The sequence below is a fragment of the Phycodurus eques genome, chromosome 4, assembly GCF_024500275.1.
Source record: "Phycodurus eques isolate BA_2022a chromosome 4, UOR_Pequ_1.1, whole genome shotgun sequence".
NCBI classification, from domain to species: Eukaryota; Metazoa; Chordata; class Actinopteri; order Syngnathiformes; family Syngnathidae; genus Phycodurus; species Phycodurus eques.
The window spans coordinates 32,490,307-32,504,739 of NC_084528.1; the positions used below are offsets into that span (position 1 = coordinate 32,490,307).

At 46.4% G+C, this 14,433-nt stretch overlaps 2 protein-coding genes across 2 annotated transcripts; both read right to left on the minus strand.

The window, feature by feature from the left end:
- Positions 1-243: 243 nt before the first annotated feature.
- On the minus strand, positions 244-10,566 carry LOC133401865 (zinc finger protein 420-like). The gene is made up of 8 exons (XM_061675355.1): positions 10,523-10,566; positions 8,517-8,575; positions 7,843-8,192; positions 5,087-5,365; positions 3,429-3,483; positions 2,469-2,881; positions 2,208-2,370; positions 244-1,043 (listed from the first exon to the last, which is right to left on the minus strand). The coding sequence occupies exons 2-8, from the start codon at positions 8,563-8,565 to the stop codon at positions 379-381; spliced, it is 1,974 nt and encodes a 657-aa protein (XP_061531339.1). The 5' UTR covers positions 8,566-8,575; positions 10,523-10,566; the 3' UTR covers positions 244-378.
- A 281-nt stretch (positions 10,567-10,847) lies between these two features.
- mrps12 (mitochondrial ribosomal protein S12) lies at positions 10,848-14,180 on the minus strand. The gene is made up of 3 exons (XM_061675861.1): positions 14,045-14,180; positions 13,439-13,492; positions 10,848-11,685 (listed from the first exon to the last, which is right to left on the minus strand). Exons 2-3 carry the CDS (start codon positions 13,488-13,490, stop codon positions 11,303-11,305), a joined length of 435 nt encoding a protein of 144 aa, XP_061531845.1. The 5' UTR covers positions 13,491-13,492; positions 14,045-14,180; the 3' UTR covers positions 10,848-11,302.
- Between the last annotated feature and the right edge of the window lie 253 nt (positions 14,181-14,433).

Consider the following 14,433-nt stretch of genomic DNA (forward strand, 5'->3'; position numbering starts at 1 on the left):
CAGTAAAGTTTCAAGGTAGGGTTTTAAACGGGTATAGAATTCCAAATGTGTGTTTCAATCAGGAGTTTTGGTTTCGAATTAGGGCTTGCAAATAGAGTAAGGGATTCAAATGAGAGTTTCCATCGGCGGTTAAGTGTAGGTTTCAAGGTCGGGTTTCAAGCCAGGGTAGGGCTTCGAGACCGTTTTTGGGGTCAAGTCACAGTTTGACACTTGGTTCAAATTTGGTTTCAGGGGTCGGGTTTCCAGTCGGAGCTAGCGACGACGAAGACGACGTTTTACATTCCCGTCCAAAATCAAAAACTCAAACGTCGCTGTGCTGATTCATTTTATTGAAGAAAGGAAACGTTGACGTTTGCGTTTAAAGATGAGATGGGCGCGTCACTCGCCCCCGCCGTCCCGTCGGCGCGTCTCCTCACTCGCGGCGACGTCGTTCGCGTCGTCCTCAGTCGCGGCATCGGCGGCGTCAGTCCCGGTTGTCGTGGCAACGCCCTCTGGCGCGGCGCCCTCTCGCGCCTGGTGCCTCCTGACGTGCTTGCGGAAGGCGCGCGCCCCGCTCAGGTTCTTGCGGCACAGGTGGCAGAAATAGGGGCGGCTGGCGTCGTGCACGTCCACGTGGTAGCTGAGCTCCAGCGGGCGGCTGAAGCCCTTGTGGCACACGGGGCAGTGGTGGCGCACGTCCGAGTGCACCAGCATGTGGCTCTTGAGCGACGCCGCCTGCTTGAAGGTCTTGGCGCACACGCGGCAGGCGAAGGGGCGCGCGTCGCCGTGCAGCCGCTGGTGGCGGCGCAGGGCGCTGGAGAAGGTGAAGGTCTTGGGGCACAGCGGGCACGCGTAGGGCTTCTCGCCCGTGTGGATCCGCCGGTGCTCCTTCAGGTGCACCCGCTGCGTGAAGGTCTTCTTGCAGGTGCCGCACTGGAACGGGCGCTCGCCCGAGTGGATGCGCAGGTGCTTCTGCAGCGCCGACGCCTTGAAGCAGTCGCGCCCGCACACCGGGCACACGAAACCGCGCTTGTCCGTAGACGCTGACGTCGTGCCGTCCGATTCTGGAAATAAGATAAAGAGAACAAGCGTGATGAAGATTAGTACCGAATTAATCGGCTGATATTAACCAGTTTCTAATCGCTTGTTTTATTGCTTATTATTATTTTTTTAAACACATTTCTGATTATTATTTTTTTAAACACATTTCAACATAAGACAAAGAGGAAGACATTTAAACAAAAAAAAAAAATCTGCAAATTTTTCTCTGTTGAACAAAACCTAAATGAAGTTTAAAAGTACAGCGAAACCTCCATAAAAAGGACACCAATATAATGGATATTGTATAAAACAGACTGCCTGGACCGATCAATGTGATCAAAAATACTTTCCATTTATCAATTAAATGCCCTCGACAAAGTCTGTCAGTTCCAGAATTGGCCGCTGTTGTTTACTGGCGCTGTGGCGCAACGTAGGCAGAAAATGGGACTGCTGTATTTCCAGGTTACAGATATACAATATGACTAGATCGCACCGTGCCAACGTGGCGGCCATGTTGAATGTGGGGCATTGACGTGGCGGCCATCTGACTATTGCCTATTGTACATCGGGAGAGAGAGAGAAAGAGCGTCATGGCTGCGGCGTTAACTCCGAGGAATACAAAAAAAGTCTCTGGAGTATGAAACATGCTATTTTTCGTACAGTAACAGTTTTTCTTTGTCAAGTTGTTCGCCTTTGGAAATAGATTTGGAACTAGGTAGCCGACAAAGTCTTCGCAACTCATGAAAGACACTCACCTACGACGAGTACTGTACGTCAACAATGTCACTATGACCAAGTACGCCGCCGTGGGAAGTTTGGATAAAATGGGAAACTTTTTTTTAATATACGTACAATAATTTTGCACTGTACTGGGTGTTTTAGTACACCACAAAAATATCTACAAAACAATTTTGTCCTGTACAGTACCAAGGGTGCATATGGCCTCAAAAAAAAAAAAAAAAAAAAAAGCGCTTCAATGTAACGGCCAATCGGCTATATTGGACGAGGCCCCCGGCCCTATTAGTCCGTTCTATCGAGGGAGCAAAAAGAAAGTTATTTTCATCGGCCGATCAATCTGTTAGGGGAATATTTGGGAATCTGCATCCCCCAAAAATCCACGTGGGACAAACATGAAGATAAAGAGGTTCTTGGTGGCGCCCGCCCGCCCGCCCATCGTGCGTACGTACGTATGAGCGTGGGCTTCCAATCCTCTTCTTCGCCGTCAGAGTTGATGAGACCGTTCACAGCTTCGTCCGCGCTCCCCACCTTGCCCCCCTCCTCCTGCTCCCCCCTGCTGTCCTTGTTGGCATGGTGACCAGGGGGCGGTTCCTTTTTGGGAAGCTCCTCCTCCTTTTGAGGATGACATCATCACTTGAGCTGTGCGGCTAGCTCAAAATCACGCTAAGATTTTTAGCGAACTTTCAGCGGTCGACACACACACGACTTACCCCCACCTGTTTCTCCACCCGAGGTGGCGTGTCTCTGTCTACCATGTTGGCATCGTGGGCAGGAAGCGATGTCGTTGGCGTAGCGGGCGCGGGTATGGCGGGCAGGTCCAGGAGGCTCTGTCGCTCGTGCGTCTTGACGTGCTTGCGCAGCTCGTAGGGCCTGAGGAAGCACTTGGCGCAGACGTGGCAGCGATGCGGCCGCTCCGCCGTGTGGATCTTCTCGTGGGCCTTCAGGTTGGTGGCGTTGGCGAAGCTTTTGCCGCACACGGAGCAGCCGTGCAGCCGCGTGGCGGCGTGAACCTCCAGGTGCTCCTTCAGCTTGTACGGCCTGGAGAAGATGCGCCCGCACAGCTCGCACTTGTGGACTACCTTCTTCTTCTTGCTCTTCTTCTTCATGCGGGACGAAGGCTCCGCTGCAGATGCCAACCAAACGGGTTTAGGGCACTGATTCTCAACGTGCGGTACGCAGGCTCCCTCTAGTGCAATGTGAACGCATCACTCAAATGTTCCAACTTTACATGTTACTGTTGTTAAAACGAATCGTTACACCCCTACAAAATAGTTGCTGATGCATTTGGTAAACAGTTGTCAATTAATTGTTGCACCTCTACTTAGAATAATGGAAGAAATTCTTTTAGGGAATTGAATATGTATCTTCTTTTTTATTTTTACAACAATACTGTATTTTAATGTTGGTCATTATGGTGGAACTTGTCAAATGCCAAAAAGTACACAGGGTTTCTGAAGTAGCTGTTGTATTTAAAATAAATAATAAAATAAATATTTTTTTTGCTTGTTTCCGGTACATTTCTTTTAGTAATGGTGATAATAGCAATAATTTTGATGATTTTGGTTATCAGAATGTCATCTCAAGCTACTGTAGTACACACGCGAGTGAGGCTCCTCAGGCAGGCCAAGTTAGCATTAAGCTAATAGCGTTAGCACGGTGGTGCGTCTCACCTGGCGAAGAGCCGTCCTGTGAACGCTCCTCTTCCTCGCCGTCCTGCTCGTCATCCTGTCGACATGTGACAACGTGATGTCACCATTAGTGACATTAAATGGGTGAAGCCAGAGATACGCATGCAAACACTCGTCACTGAGCGCGTTGGACAAATGCGGCAATATGGCAGTGTGTAAGCCATATTGGATGTGGCATATCTGCCTTGTAAACTGCAAAGTGCACAAACTTAAATGCCTCTCATGTACATACTTGGGAAACCAAATACAACACGCGCACATATCTGATGATTTGAAATGTTTGTCCTTATGTTTAGAAACCAGCCTATATATTTTTTGGTTTAAAGCTAGCAATATATGTAACAGTTACTGGGATGATATCAATACTGTGTCAATAATGTCAAAAAAATAAATAAAAAGAGTCAACCTCAGGACAGCCGGTTGAGCAAGTTGATTTATTTCCAATGTACGTGCATGCCTTTGATGGGAACGTTGCCCGACCCAATGTGGCCGCCGCCACAGAGGCACGTCGCGAAGATGGCCTTGCTAAAGTGTGTCTATGACCTATTCATGTCTGTGGTTATTATGTTACATTAAACACATCGAACTAGTCAAATAGCTTAGAGAGATGACCGTTCCTCTTTGTCAGAAATTGAATCGGCCACGTTCCTTTTTGGATGCTCGTGTATCACTATTGTGCTGCCTTTCATGGCAAGTGTTTTGTCTCTTTCAGGTTTTGCATTGCATTCCTCTTCAGGGTTTTGGTGAAACGCTCAAACTTTCGGCCTCCGTTGCTAACGACGGTTAGCCGTAGTTCTTCCCGGATGCCCGCTACGCCGCACGTGCGTCACAGCCAGAAGGCAGACAACAAGCAAGCTGCAGAAGTATGCGGGAACTTGTGAGAGAAAAACAAAGCTTAAAAAAAAAAAAAAAAGACTGACTATTAAATTCAGTGTCGACGATTTTGAACGTAACCGGGACTACTCGGCTGATCTTGGCAGCCCTACCACAACTCAACCAACTCCAACAAACGCGTGTCAGAGCACTAAAATCACACTGTACTCCAATTCAAGGAACCACATTGTGGAAAGAACTAACACCGCAATTTAAGAATATTAAATCGTCCAATTTTCAAATCTAAAATTGAACAAACTCCCTCCTACAAAAATATCTATCCTGATCCACATTACTCATACTGTAACAGTTTCATGTAAATATTGAAATGTCATGTATCTGACTCAATTTCAATTTTTATGTACTATCCGAAATGCACATCCTGTCTAAAACCTATTATGAAGTATTCAGTTTGCTCAGTTGTCAATGAATAAAATTGTTTAAAAAGATTCTATCGTGGGAGGGCTTCCTCTCATAAGATTTGATTCTGCCATTTCATTTTTAACCCTATACATGTTTTTTATTTTGCCCATTTGTAAATCTCCCTTCTTGAATTGGTTGAAACCCATTTTTCTATTCCAATCTAATCCCATGAAATGTGACCATGAGTATGAAATGGAAGAAAATTGAGGCTGACGCATCTCCTCAACCACTTTTCCACATCCAATAAGGCATTGACGTACAATTCAGCGCTCAATACGGCGTCTACGCGTGTTTGCGTATGACTAACGCCCCACTACATCACCACCGCCACGGTAGCGACCTACCATGGCGTCTTCCAGATGTTTCTGCAGATGCTTCTGGAGCAGGCCCGGCCGGTTAAAGCTCTTGTCGCACACGGTGCACGGGTGCGGCTTGCGGCCCGTGTGCAGCGTGGCGTGGTCGCGGAAGGCGGACGGCGTGGTGAACACTTTGCGGCACACCGCGCAGGTGTAGGCGTCGCCCGAGTGCGTGCGCTGGTGCTCTGAGCGGCCCGCCGTGGAGGCGAAGCGCTTGGGGCACAGCGCGCAGGCGTACGGACGCTCGCCCGTGTGCACACGCTGGTGCTGCGGCCAGGGAAAAAGAAATAAAAACTGTCACCTTAATCTGATTATTAGATGTGTTTGCAAATGCACCATTCAAAACACTTCAGGTTGGGCTTTGGGATAAAGTTTCAGGATGAACCTAAGATGCACTTTAACCTTTACAGGTCAACTACATTTTTGTCCGACTGTTGAATGTTACAGTACTTTTTGCACGTTTCTCCATCCAGGTGCTGAACAGCAAAATGTAAACAGGTGAGCCACACAGCAAAGTCAATATCCCGATATCGTGGTTAGGGAGTAGGTAATGAGTCAATGACTTCCAACATAGTCTGTTATTTGTACTCCTTTGGCTATATTAGATGTTTTTTGATTAATAGTTTCAGGCCTAGAATGAACAATATATAGTATATGGTGCTATAAACGAATCGGGGCTAATTTGAGCTCACTGACGAGTGTAAAAAAAAAACGCTAAGTCTGCATTTACGGATTTGAATGAAAATGACTGAATAACATACTATGACAAGATGCTGCCGCGCCGCATTTCATTCCTTTGTTTTACGACCAGGAGTTTGCATGTTCTTCCCGTGCCTGCGTGGCTTTTCTCCAGGTACTCCGGTTTCCTCCCACATCCCAAATACATGCGTGCTAGGTTCATTGAAGACTAAATTGCCCGAATGTGCGAACGGTTGTTTGTTTCCATGTACTTGCAATCAGTTCAGGTCAGGGTGTACCCCGCCTCTCGCCCAGTCAGCCTAATGAGGAGAAGCGGTTTGGAAAATGGATGGATAGATGCTTTTACAATCTTTTTCGACTTACTGCATAGCTCGCAGCTAACGTTCTCAGCCAGCGTGGAGTATTGCATTTTACTGGCACAGAGACTGGGCAAAACAAACCACGGCCAAGATACAGCGAGGAATCCTGGTTAAAGTAAGCCATATTAAACAAAAAAGAAGTGTTTTGGCAACTTCTTTTTGGCAGTTGCAAAATGCGTCAGCGTACCCTCTTTCTGGTGCTGTGACAAAATCTGCATCCCCCCAAAGAAGCTGCCAGGAGGTAACCAGGGGGCTACATATCGTTTTGAAATCATCAAATTGGATTTTTCATTTGCTGGACAATGTCTTTATTTCAGGAGAGTACAAAACGTTAACGATTCGATTGCGATTCGCTAGTCATTAGTTACTGTCAATATGACTAGCAAATGGGGATTTATACACGGCGAGTCCGATCTCTTCTAGTCTACTACATAAAAGTCTTATATAGTGATTAGGAAGTAGGGAATGAGTCAATGATTACCAACACAGTCATTTATTTCATTACACTGTTGGTTACATTAGCCATTATTCAATTAACTGTTTCAGCCCCTGAGTCAACTATAATATTATGATAAAAAAAATCCCTTTGTAGTGATTAGCGGCTGTGTTCAGAATCAGTCATTTCATACTCCCTACTCACAAAATAAAAATAAATAGAATTATCCTTTTTCACCTTAGCTTGATCCTGAAATTTTACCCAAAAGCCCAATACAGTGAACCACTCCTATTCGTGGGGTACAGGGACCGGGCCCTGCTGCAAATAATTGACACCCCACCCTAAAAATTGCTTGTAATTGTGTAGAGAGGAAACGAGATGTTGGCCAAGCACTTAAAACGGGTAGGATCATAAAGTATCAACACAATGCATCTAGCACAGGGGTCACCAAACTTTTTCCAAAGTGAGAGTTACGTTTTAGGTACTGATTGTGAAGTGCTACTAGTTTAAGACACACTTCTGAAATAAGTTTGCTGAAATTATTTGAGGGTATGTCATCTTATTGTCTTTTCCCCACTTGCTTGTCTCAAATGCTTTGGCTTTGTTCATGTGCTACAACACTGACATTTGAACTATACTATTCTTAAATAGTGTATTGTGTATAAGTCTAAACAACAAGTGTCATTCTGAAAATCGCAACCAACATTTTTTTTTTTTTTTTTTTTTTTTAGATGCAGCTCACTGGGTACCAATGTCGGTGACCCATGATCTACCATGTATACAATCACGAACCCACGTTACATTAAACTACTGTATTTAGTAGTTAAATTATTCAACACAAACAAATGGCTAACTTGAGGGTCACCAATATTATTAGCAAGCAAACTAGTCTAAATAACAAAAATAGACACACAGGTCCAACTCATCTTTTGGCATTTGTACACAATAGATTTTAGGGAATACAAGCAAACTAACTGCACGGGCTAAGAAGCGGAAATATACTTTCACTTTGGCCTGTGCACGAGATGCATTCAAGGACAGCCAACAAAACAGGACATCACGCGCAGATGAAAAATACCATCAATGACTTAAACTTAACAAAATCTAAGGTAACAGCGAATAACAGAGGACAGGTCCCCCTTTAAAAAAAATAACAAAAACAGCGAAAGTGGCGTGAATGCCAAACCCCGACTATGCGGGGGTTCACTGTATCCCGAACCTTTTGTCATTCGTGTATGCAAGTTCCAAACCTGCAGCAGGTAGCGTCGCTGCAGGAAGGCGCGGCCGCACTCTTCGCACACGTGCTGCTTCTGCGGGGCGTGGCGCAGGCGGTGGCGGCGCAGGCATCCTAGCTGGGCGTAGCAGGCGCCGCAGTCCTGGCACGCGTACGGCTTCTCGCCCGTGTGTACGCGCTGGTGCACCTTCACGTTGATCTTCTTGCTGAAGCGCTTGCCGCACACGGGGCAGGCGTGCGGCTTCTCGCCAAAGTGCGCCGCCATGTGGTCGGACAGACGCGATGGGCACGAGAAGTCCCGCTCGCAAAGCGTGCAGTGGTGCCGCCGCTTGGGATGTGCCGCCATCGTGACCGAGACCGAGTCGCCTGCGGGAAGACACACGCACAGACACACAAAACCACTTAGTAGTGCACTAAAAGGTCCACAATAAATCCCTCTGTGGTTCCCTAAAATCCCTTTGTACGATTGCTGTGTTAGCAATCGTTCATCATTCCCTCCTCACTAAAATTAGCAACGTGACAAGAATTGACAAAAATGACAGTCTGTCGAAACACTGAGTGCGGTTGGCAGGCCAACATCAACTCCACCCCGAAAAAGGCCGAGCAGAGTTTGCATTTCCCGCAGCTGCTGAGGATGCGCAGCCTGCCACGGGAGCCGTTGAGGCAGATGGGGAGTGATTCAGCCATTACCTGCAGCCAGCAATTCAGCAAGCTTTTCTTCCACGTTGATTTCTTCCATCCTCTCCACTCTGGACAAAAGGAAGAGCAGTCAAAATTTTAAGTCATCAACAACGGGAAATGGTCATTTGCATCCGTTTTGACTAACGACAGCACATCACGTTTGCATGAGCCAATTAAAGTACTTGGTCACGTTTGAATGTTTTATTTTACTGTAACATTGACGCTAAACTTAGCCGAAAGTTATGAACGTACCTTGCCAAACACTTGAGGTGAAACTAAAGCTTCCACAAAGGGAAGCTTGTGAGACAAATCGTACTCAAGCACACGCTTGTGTTCCTCTTGATTTCGGTACGTACGCGTGTATCTATCGCCGGCTGACGGTCGGAAGTGATCGCTCAACGAGCTACATACACACTTCTGAAGCGAAACTTATCTTAGAGGTGCTGGAACAGCTGTGTTCCGTGTTTCACTGCTTTTTCGTTATTCACCTTACCACTATACAGCGCGACTGATGACGTAGAGCACGTGTCCCAGTTTTACCCACGACTTTGAAATTTCCCTATCGGCCAAGTACACCCGTTACAAATCTCGGGCAACATTTCCTGAATTTATTGTTCAAAAACATCTGGGTTCGTAGGATCATCTTTCAAATCCATAAAAGCAAACATGGGCCCGGGGGCTTTCTGTGATCACTTCTTAAATACATCATTATTATATTATCATTATTATGTTTCTGTGTTTAGAAAGCTTTCCAACAATAACCTTTTGAAGATGGGATAAAGATTAAGAAAGTCTGAAACTCGGATTCAACAACAACAAAAAAAGGTCACACCAAAACTCTTGACACTTTGTATTAAGACCAGAGATTGCTGCAATTTCGCCGGTTTTAAAGAGTCAGCACTTTCTTAATACGTCTCTGGAAATTGATACATCACTGAGATCTTCGTTAAAAGATCTGTCAGATAATGGTCGTCTCTTGTGAATCAATCAATCTTTGAAATTTGACACAATTACCGACAAATTGAGCCTGAGACACACGCACGACGAAACTAAAGCTTCCACAAAGGGAATCAATAAATCATACACGGGCGCACTCTTGATTTCATTAGCAGCCAATCTACTAACGACAGTAAAGGGCGCAAACACTAGCTCCAGGCTGCTAATACACCAACCACACAACTTGGCAGTAGCGAAAGGGAGCTAACTCGAGCTAAATTCGGCTAATGCACCAACCACAGACAGTTAGCAATGGCTAAAGGGAGCTAACGCTAGTAAAAAATAAAACCAAATCTGCCGTATATACCCTTAACAAAAGCTTTTCCTCTAATCGTGGCCAGTTAGTAGAGTCTAATGCTAGCGAAAAAAAACAACAAAAAACGTCTTGTAAAACCTAATGGGAGCTAACACCAGCTAAATTCGGCTAATATACCAAGCACAGACAGTTAGCAATGGCTAAAGGGAGCTAATGCTGGTAAAAAAATAAAAATAAAACTGCCTTATATACCCTTAAAACAGCTTTTCCTCTAATCGCGGCCAGTCAGTAGCGTCTAATGCGAGCCAAAAAACGTCTTCTAAAACCTAATGGGAGCTACCACCAGCTAATTCGGCTAATACACCAACCACAGACAGTTAGCAACGGCTACAGGGAGCTAACGCTAGTAAAAAATAATAAAATCTGCCTTATATACCCTTAAATCAGCTTTTCCACTAACCGTGTGCAGCTAGTAGCGGCTAATGTGAGCACAAAAAAAAAACTTTGTCAAACCAAATGGGAGCTAACACCAGCTCAAGGGAGCTCCTACCCTAACTAGGGGTAGTTAGTTTCAAGACGCCTTAGAAAAGGCAGCTAACAAAACTGAATTCAAAAAAAGAACAAGGTGAATTTTCCTTACGAATCGTAACACACGCTAGCTCGGCTGAAGGCGTCGTGAAGTGCAAGTCGAGCCAAAAAGAAGAAAGACGACAACTTCGCCGTAAACTCGCAATTCTGCTGCTTTTCTCGGCGCAATCGTTACCTTGGGCTCGCACCGCAACGTCCGCGGACGAAATGTTTGGACGCGTCATCGGCTCGTGAACGGCCACGTTCCACGCACGGTGCCACTCGCGCGCACGTACACGCACGCAGGGAAGACGCCACCAATTCTACAAGTGTGCAATATTAACGTTTAGTAGCCCATCCGTTTTGTAAACAGTCCGGCGGCGCGGCTGGAGTCTATCCCAGCTGATTTCGGGTGAGAGGCGAGGTACACCCTGGGCTGGTCTCCATTCAATGGCAGGGAACGTTATATGGACTTTATAATAATGTCCTTCCGGTATATAGAAAACTGTCACCTTTTATTACCACATAACAATAATGCCTGTGTGTGTGTGTGTGTGTGTATGAAGGGGCAAGTACCATGACATGACAACAGTCGATATTTCGGCTTCTTTCGTGTTTACATATATCACATTTGTATAAATAAATCATATACAGTACATGTATTAAACTACACCAGCCATAAAGAAAACAAATTGGCTTCAAACCATCAGGTCCTCAAAACGTTGTCCTGTTTATTTAGCGCGTGAAACACACAAATTCAGCGACTGTTGAGAGGTTGAAATCAGAGGATTTTGGACACATTGAACTTAAACTGGGTCTCGAAACGATTAACTGAGGAACAAAATAGTGGTCCATTACTTTGATAATGACTTAGTTGTCAATTAATCGATGACTTATCGCACCCCTCTACTCAATATCCCCAACTTTTTGCGAGTTGAGTGTTTCTCCATGCATCCAGGTGGCGGCGGCGCCACGTTCACTGTTTCTTCTTGACCACGTGCGCGCAGTCGTATTTTCCTCTGACGACGGTGAGCTTGACGCCGGGCAGGTCCTGCGTGCGCCCTCCCTGCACCAGAACCACGTTGTGCTCCTGGAGGTTGTGCCCCTCGCCGGGGATGAACACCACCGCCTCCTTGCCGTTGGAGAGGCGCACGCGGGCGCACTTCCTGTTGGCCGAGTTGGGCTTCTTGGGCTTGCGGATCATGGTCTTCAGGATGACCGCCTTCATCTGCGGCTGCCCGAAGGTGGCGCCCGAGGGTTTTGGGGGCGCCTTGGGTTTGCCCCGCCGGTGCATCTGGTTGAGGGTGGCCATGGGCCGGCTCAGGAGGGGGCGTGTCCACGCGCAGGCACGCTGGGATGCTGCACACGCACACACGCACGCCCATGAATACAGCAGTACCTTGACTTACAAATTGGGCCCGAACTATTAATCGGACAATTTTATTTTATTTTTTTTACACATTAAAACATAAGACAAAGACATTTAAACAACCAACAATAACCCTTTGTCACCAATTCTGTTCATAACTTTCATGGACAGAATTTCAAGGCGCAGCCGAGGCGTAGAGGGGTTCCGGTCTGATGGCCTCAGCATTGCATCTCTGCTTTTAGCAGATGATGTGGTTCTGCTGGTTTCATCGGGCCGTGATCTCCAACTCTCGCTGGAGCGGTTCGCAGCCGAGCGTGAAGCGGCACCTCCAAATCCGAGACCGTGGTCCTCGGTCGGAAAAGGGTGGCGTGCCCTCTCCGGCTCCGGGGATGAGATCCTGCCCCCGAGTGGAGGAGTTCAAGTATCTCGGGGTCTTGTTCACGAGTGAGGGAAGAACGGAACGGGAGATCGACAGGCGGATCGCTGCAGCGATGCGGACTTTGTATCGGTCCGTTGTGGTGAAGAAGGAGCAAAGCCGACAGGCGAAGCTCTCAATTTACCGGTCGATCTACGTTCCTACCCGCACCTTTGGTCACGAGCTGTGGGTCGTGACCCAAAGGACGAGACCCCGGATGCAAATGAGTTCCTCCGCAGGGTGTACGGGCTCTCCCTTAGAGATAGGGCGAGAAGCTCGGTCATCCGGGAGGATCTCAGAGTAGACCCGCTGCTCCTCCGCATCGAGAGGAGCCAGATGAGGTGGTGCGGGCATCTGATCTGGATGCCTCCCGGACGCCTCCCCGGTGAGGTGTTCCGGGCACGTCCCGCCGGGAGGAGACCCCGGGGACGACCCGGGACACACTGGAGAGCCTACGTCCTTCGGCTGGCCTAGGAACGCCTCGGGACCCCCCCCACCCCCCCGGAAGAAGTGGCTGGGAGAGGGAAGTCTGGACGTCCCTGCTAAAGCTAATGCCCCCGCGACCCGACCTCGGATAAGCAGCGGAAAATGAATGAATAAATGAATGAATGGGCGATTAATCCCTATCGTAACTTTATTCATCCAAATATTGGTATCGGTGGGCCTTTAAAAAATGTTTTAAAAAATACATCTACTATTTCCCAAATTAACCGATTATTATTTGCTGAAAAACTCATTCCCCAATTTGCATTTTTTTGTGTGCAAGCCATTGCTTTGGCGCAAATTTTGTAGCATCTTGTATGTGTGTCTTTGGCAGTTTTTTTCCGTTCAATAAATGGCTGGAAGCGCATCAGCGACTATTGCGCTCTCTAAAACAGTCAACGAGGACAACATGAGAACACTCGCAAGGAGCTGCTGTAGGCCACCACCGCTCACATGCAGACAAACCAGCCAAGTTCCTGATGTCATTCACTAGGACACGCCCCTTAAAGGCACACATCACTTGGCTTAATCACAGTTTATAAACCAGTTCATTTGTTTACATCCTCTCTTGTTGTTTTAATATAACACATTTCCATTTCTCTTTATTAAAAACACAAACTAATTGTCATGGTGGTGTTTTTTTTTTTTTTTTTGATGAATGGCATTTTAATTCTTTGCAATGTGGAAATTTGAGTTTATACACACGGGTAATATGAGTTACCGACTTGGTCACAGAACTAGTTAAACTTGTAAGTCAAGGTACTGCTGCATAAATATTATATTAACAAAACAAATTATGAGGATGAACACATATGAGTATTAAAAGCAATACTATTGCGACTTGCCTTGAAGGAAGGTGGTGAGCGTCGTCAACCTGAAACCTTGCAACAGCGACATCTCTAGAAGACACCAAAATAAGTTTCATCACACAAACTTCCATTTGGTACTAATTGATACATTGTGTTTCTATGCCATACAATACAGGAAGTGTACGTACAGTCCTGGGGGAAAAAAATTTATGTCAACAAACATTTTACTGAGATGCACCTTGCAATACTCCCTTCATCTTCAGAGCTCTATCCTGTTTATCATCTCACAATGTGCTTGACAAATATAGTCTATTTTGTGCATGCACTCCGTGCATGTTTACTCAATGAAACGACTAGTGTTTTATACACAATTTACATATCCAAGCTGCGGCATGCAACGTTTGTAGAACATTGCACAATTTAGAAAGATGGTCAGAATGGGAACAATCAGAAACTGCATCATTCATTCTCGTAATAAATCCCATTTCATCACAAATGTCATATTTGTGCTTACTCTTACTAAACCAATTATGATTAGTTCCGAAAAGATAGCAGAGCGTATGTCTCACGGAATGTCCTCAAAGTACTTTTGATATTCTGTTCGCGTTGAGGACGAGCGAAGTCGTCCTAACGGCACCGTACCTTGGTGTGACGTCTACACAGGACTCGAACCACGACCAAACGGCCACACTCCAAACACAACATAAGTCTCCTTTGACTGGGAAAGCCGAGTGAGAAAGTTACCGGAAATCAGTCGCCAAAACATGATGACTTCCGGGTCATCACGCAACGGAAACCATGCCCTCATAGTGGAATAACCACAGATATATATTGGTACTAGATACGACACGCCCATTTCGAGCTCCGCGCCGACTGCAACAGGAGGCAAAGTTTTCACTGTGTGTGTACGGCAAGAAAACCAAAAGACCAATGATGCCGGAACATTGCGCTGCATGGCGTAAAACGGCGCCCAATTACGATAAGGGAACTGCGAGTCCCTTCACATGAAAAAAACACATTTGAATATAATC

Bases quoted from the DNA above. Each gene is read 5' to 3' on its own strand.
- LOC133401865 (XM_061675355.1), bottom strand. From the start codon at position 8,565: ATGGAAGAAATCAACGTGGAAGAAAAGCTTGCTGAATTGCTGGCTGCA. The intron at 5,366-7,842 runs GTTTGGAACTTG...CCCTGGCCGCAG, and splicing joins AGCGACGCTACCTGCTGCAG to CACCAGCGTGTGCACACGGG. The intron at 1,044-2,207 runs GTACGTACGCAC...TCTTATTTCCAG, and splicing joins TTGGAAGCCCACGCTCATAC to AATCGGACGGCACGACGTCA.
- mrps12 (XM_061675861.1), bottom strand. From the start codon at position 13,490: ATGTCGCTGTTGCAAGGTTTCAGGTTGACGACGCTCACCACCTTCCTT. The intron at 11,686-13,438 runs GCAAGTCGCAAT...GTGCGTGTGCAG, and splicing joins GCTCACCACCTTCCTTCAAG to CATCCCAGCGTGCCTGCGCG.